This window comes from Cibotium barometz, chromosome 38 (genome assembly GCF_041138505.1).
Source record: "Cibotium barometz isolate CiBa-2024 chromosome 38, ASM4113850v1, whole genome shotgun sequence".
Lineage (NCBI taxonomy): Eukaryota > Viridiplantae > Streptophyta > Polypodiopsida > Cyatheales > Cibotiaceae > Cibotium > Cibotium barometz.
Genome location: NC_141083.1, coordinates 31,599,970 through 31,605,459, shown reverse-complemented (window position 1 = coordinate 31,605,459; position 5,490 = coordinate 31,599,970). Strand labels below are relative to the sequence as shown.

At 45.7% G+C, this 5,490-nt stretch overlaps 1 protein-coding gene across 1 annotated transcript; it reads right to left on the bottom strand.

Moving 5' to 3' along the window:
• Positions 1-394: 394 nt before the first annotated feature.
• Positions 395-4,903, bottom strand: LOC147616603 (pentatricopeptide repeat-containing protein At2g27610-like). The gene is made up of 2 exons (XM_086777668.1): positions 4,746-4,903; positions 395-4,652 (listed from the first exon to the last, which is right to left on the bottom strand). Exons 1-2 carry the CDS (start codon positions 4,824-4,826, stop codon positions 1,776-1,778), a joined length of 2,958 nt encoding a protein of 985 aa, XP_086633794.1. The 5' UTR covers positions 4,827-4,903; the 3' UTR covers positions 395-1,775.
• Between the last annotated feature and the right edge of the window lie 587 nt (positions 4,904-5,490).

Sequence of the window (5,490 nt, the reverse complement as noted above, 5' to 3'; positions counted from 1 at the left end):
CTCCTCGCATTGTATTGATTTCTCAAAGAGACCCTTTCATTTGACAAAATAACACAAGAACAATACACCTAACAACACCTATGACGATAAAATAGGTCCAAATCACTACATCAAGATAGAGGCATATCAGACCTAATCGTCATACCCTCAACGCGCTGTAGTGATTTCTTGCACAGAGCGTTTCATTTCACAAAGTAAGTCATGGAAATAAGTAATAGATAACATACACGACACATAACAATGTATAGGACAAGAAAGTATGTCCAAAACACTATAACACAATATGGCTACATAAAAAAAAATCGTAATTCACTCTTTGCGTCGTGGTGACTTGTCAGACATTGCCTTTCGTTTGACCCAATATCTAATGAACGTAGGTAAAACATGATATATATGATTGAATATAACATTTAAGACCAAGAGTGATTGCTTGATAACTTACCAAAGAATTACGCAAGGAAAATATTGAAGTGATGAACGCTTGCTTGATAAATCGCAGAGATGGCGTAAATGAGGCACGGCGGAGGAATACACGCAGCTGAAGGAGGCAGAACAAAACGACGGCAAAAGACAAGGACACTTGACATTTACCAAGGACGAGTATCACATTTACCGAGGACAAGCACGACACGTGCAAAAGAGCATGTCCATACGTGCCAAGGAGGACGTGGGACCGTACTCATGATGATTACGATCAATAAAATTTTTGACACGTGTCATCATATGTGCGCCGAGCACGTGGTGTGCCATCATGCATGTCTGCCACGTGTACAGACCATTAATTTCCGTGGATAAAGGTGACCAACATTCATTATTCGTTGCTTCTTGCTCTCGTGCAATTTTTCTCGCAGTCATCTCATGCAATTTTTCTCGCACAGTCACCACCTTCACCTTGCTTCTTGCTCTCCTACAGTCAACTCCAATGGTTGCTTCTTGCTCTCCTAGTGAATTTTGCGGTATGTTTTCGAATATTTGAAAAGATTTTGGCCGGTGACATCTTGCAATCTTTTGTTCGACGGAGGACAATGCGGTAGACCTCTTCACGAAGCCTCTACCACCTCAGCTGATGCTCCGTCAACACTTCAACTCACTGGGGTTGGTTCCACATCCAGGAGCTGAAAAGGGGTGTTAGCAATCATCTCCTATCTGCACCATATTACACTGCGGGGAGTGAGGGCCAATGTTGTAGGTGTGCCCGCCTGTGTGAGTTTCTCCATTTTTTCCTCATTGTCCATATTTTCCACAGTTTTGCTAGTCGTGGGGGGGCTCTACTTTTTCCCTCCATCAACTGTAGGAATTTTGCTACAAGGAGGTGGCCGACTTGCTTTTCTTTGCTGGCTGACTCATCATTTGTTGGCTGACTGGAGTTTATCTCAGTCATGTGCTTTTTCTTGGGGCTGTCAGCCTGTTTTACACTGGCCGACCAACAGCCCCAGGTGGTATATATACCACACTCTCCCCCCACACTTGTGTTGTACCGGATCTTGTGTATATAGTAGAGTTTATACACTGTGTTTCTTTTCTGCCCTGTTTTTGTCTCATTTCGCTGCTCATTCTGACAGTATCCTATGGAGAAAAGGATATCAAACTGGTTTGAGCTAACCACTTGGGAGGTAGGATGTACTTCTACAATATCAAATATTGTGGAAGACTGTTGATTAAAACTCAGCTCTACAGTCCTAGAATTGCTCTATATCATCGAATTGCAAAAAGGCTAAAAGAGAACAAATGCTTCACTTCAACATACTGAAGAGTTCTGTCCTCAGCAGTCACCATCACCAATATTCCTCACAAGTGCACTTTCCATCCTCAAAAATGTGAATGCAGTTTGCATCTTCGACCTGAATTTTGCGACGCTCCACTTTTGATATAAGCGATGTAGCAAAATGGCAGTCACCACAAGCCCGCATATTCTTTGTAACACATATAGGTGTCCCTTCAGGTGTATTGATGAGGGCACATGCGATGGCCAACTTCTCACTATGCCTGCATAGTGCATCTTCCTTTGCATCATCTGAAATGTCTTGTGACACCCAATGCAAACCTCGGGAATACCCTTCCTGCGATATTTTTTGACCAATGTCTTTTAGCTTCGCATAGATATTTTTGCCTTGGGGATGACTGTCATCCCCGACAATAAATGAATGTACATTTCCACTTGCATCAGTCCACCAACAACGTCCTGGCATCTTCCATGCTCCATTTTCCATTCTCATAGCTTCAACCTTATTCGCTTCCGCTCGCATGCCAGCAGCTGCATATATATTACTCATGCAGACATATGCTGCAGCATCCTTTTCATCCAATTGTACTGCATGTTCAAAGGCCAATCTTCCAAGCTTCACATTTCCCCATTTTCGACAAGCACCCAACAGAGCAGACCAAAGCGGAAGACAATCAGAAGGTGGCACCTTCTCAATCACTCCTATTGCCTTGTCGAAGTGCCCTGCACGGCTGAAAAGATCAACCATGCAAGTGTGGTGCTCTAAAGTTGGGATGACACTATGGACTGTGCTCATAGTCTCATAGTACATTTGCCCCTCATCCACTAGACCTGTGTGACTGCACGCAGTAAGCAAAACAATGAACGTGACCAGATCTGGCTCTATACCCTCTTCTATCATTTTGTTGAACGAGTCAAAAACAGTTCCAACCTTTCCAAGCTGGGCATATCCTGCAACTAGTGCATTCCAGGAGACTACATCCCGAACTGGAAGCTCGTCAAATACTTCTTGCGCTTTTGCAAGTGCACCACATTTGACATACATATCCACCAACATGGTGCCAAGCATAATATCTTTTTCTAATAAGCCCTGCCTGACAACCTCAGCATGTACCTCTTTACCCTTCTCAGCTGCTCCTAAGCTGCTGCAGGCTTTCAAGATGCAAATAAAGGTGACTGCATTTGGGGAGATACCCTCCTTTCGCATCCGTCCAAAGCATTTCAGAGCCTCATGACCATGCCCGTGTTCAGCATATCCTGCAACTAGCACATTCCAAGAGACTACATCCCGAACTGGAAGCACATCAAATACTTCTTGTGCTTTCGCAAGTGCACCACATTTGGCATACATATCCACCAATGCAGTGCCAAGCACAATATCTTTTTCCAATAAGCCCTGCCTGACAACCTCAGCATGTACCTCTTTGCCCTTCTCAGCTGCTCCTATGCTGCCACAGGCTTTCAACATGGAAGTAAAGGTGACTGCATTTGGGGAGAGACCCTCCTCTCGCATCCGTCCAAAGCAGTTCAGAGCCTCGTAACCATGCCCGTGTTGGGCATATCCTGCGATTAGGGCACTCCAGGTGACTACACCCCGTACTGGAAGCTCGTCAAACACTTCTTGCGCTTTTTTAAGAGCACCACATTTAGCATACATATCCACCAATGCAGTGCCAAGCACAATATCTTTTTCCAATAAGCCCTGCCTGACAAGCTCAGCATGTATTTCTTTGCCCTTCTCAGCTGCTCCTATGCTGCCACAGGCTTTCAACATGCAAGTAAAGGTGACTGCATCTGGGGAGAGTCCCTCCTCTCGCATCCGTCCAAAGCAGTTCAGAGCCTCATCAGCATGCCCGTGTTCAGCATATCCTGCAACTAGCGCATTCCATGAGAATACATCCCGAGCTGGAAGCTCATCAAACACTTCTTGCGCTTTTGCAAGTGCACCACATTTGGCATACATATCCACGAATGCATTGCCAAGCACAATATCTTTTTCCAATAAGCCCTGCCTGACGACTTCAGCATGTATCTCTTTGCCCTTCTCAGCTGCTCCTATGCTGCCGCAGGCTTTCAAGATGCAAGTAAAGGTGACTGCGTCTGGGGAAAGGCCCTGCTCTCGCATCCGTCCAAAGCAGTTCAGAGCCTCATGAACATGCCCATGTTGGGCATATCCTGCAATCAAGGCACTCCAGGAGACTACATCCCAAACTGGAAGCTTGTCAAACACTTTTTGCGCTTTTGCAAGTGCACCACATTTGGCATACATATCCACCAATGCAGTGCCAAGCACAATATCTTTTTCCAATAAGCCCTGCCTGACAACCTCAGCATGTATCTCTTCACCCTTCTCAGCTGCTCCTATGCTGCCGCAGGCTTTCAAAATGCAAATAAAGGTGACGGCGTTTGGGGATAGACCTTCCTCTTGCATCCGTCCAAAGCAGTTCAAAGCCTCATGACCATGCCCATGTTGGGCATATCCTGCAATCAGGGCACTCCAGGAGACTACATCCCGAATTGGAAGCTCGTCAAACACTTCTTGCGCTTTTGCAAGTGCACCACATTTGGCATACATATTGAGTAGGGCAGTGCCTACATAAATGTTCTTTTCAAGCAACCCCCTTTTGAGAATATCAGCATGTATTTTTCTGCCTTTGCACAGGTCCTTTTGCTTGGCACAAGCCTTTAGTAAGGCTACAAGAGCAGTATGCTCTTGAAACTCCTGGTGGTTGCTGTTGCTATCTCCTTGTCGTGCTTTGTGGTGGATTTCCTTGGCCTTCATCATCCGCTTATCCTTCCGCACACATAACTCTTGTTGCAGTCCTCTTCTTCTGAGCTCCTCTTGGACCCAAGATGGATTGTACCCGCCAGACATCCACAGCGACTCCTTCGTCATTTTATGTTTGAAGTCTGGGGATCTTGGGCTTCTCTGTGATGCAAAACAATAACTCAGGAAAGCCAATAACTCAGGAAAGCCAATAGGTTTTCGTGTACTCTCATGTAATTGTAAAACAGTGCTTACCTTGCTGGTTCGATTGTCCCACCATTGGGAGGGATCCCTGAAGTACTCGTTCCATAAGAAGTCCATGTCTCTACATGCCATAAGTCTTTCTTTTCGGTTGTTAAGTGGTGAGCTCTACATAGGCCAGGAATATGCAAATTTGTATTACCCGTATGTTTGTCTTATTTCATCACTAGGCTCATTTTAATTAATTTGCACCATGATGTGTATGTTTCGCCCATTAAAAGCATTGTGTGCCCCGGACACTATCTCCACACTATCTTTAATGCGAGTGATGAGGGGATCGACCATGCAGAAGTGGGACATGGAAAGAGGGGAGATCGCAAGCATACATGTGGCATGTGGCTTAGGTTTACATTTTCTGTAAACCCGGGCATGGGGAGCTCGTCGGAAAAAACGGGAGAGCGTCTAAGATTGGCAGTGGGGCCCACCGTGCTAATGGCGGTCAATCGCAACGCGCATGTGTAATTCGAAATGGAATCGTGTATTGATAGGACCTAATTTGGAAGCCCGTGCCAGGGTGGTCGAATTAATGTCTCTCCTCCTTGAGGTTGCAGGCATTGCGAACCCCAAACCACAATCGCATTTTTGCTTGCATGTAGGTGCTACCAACGTAAACTTGGGCATATACAAGTATATCTGCCTCGGTTTAGGGCTGACAGTTGTGCAAGGATTCGCACATCCTGGCAGGGTCGCATGGCAGGTTCGTATGACGGGGGGAATGAGAGAAAGAAGGGCACACGCT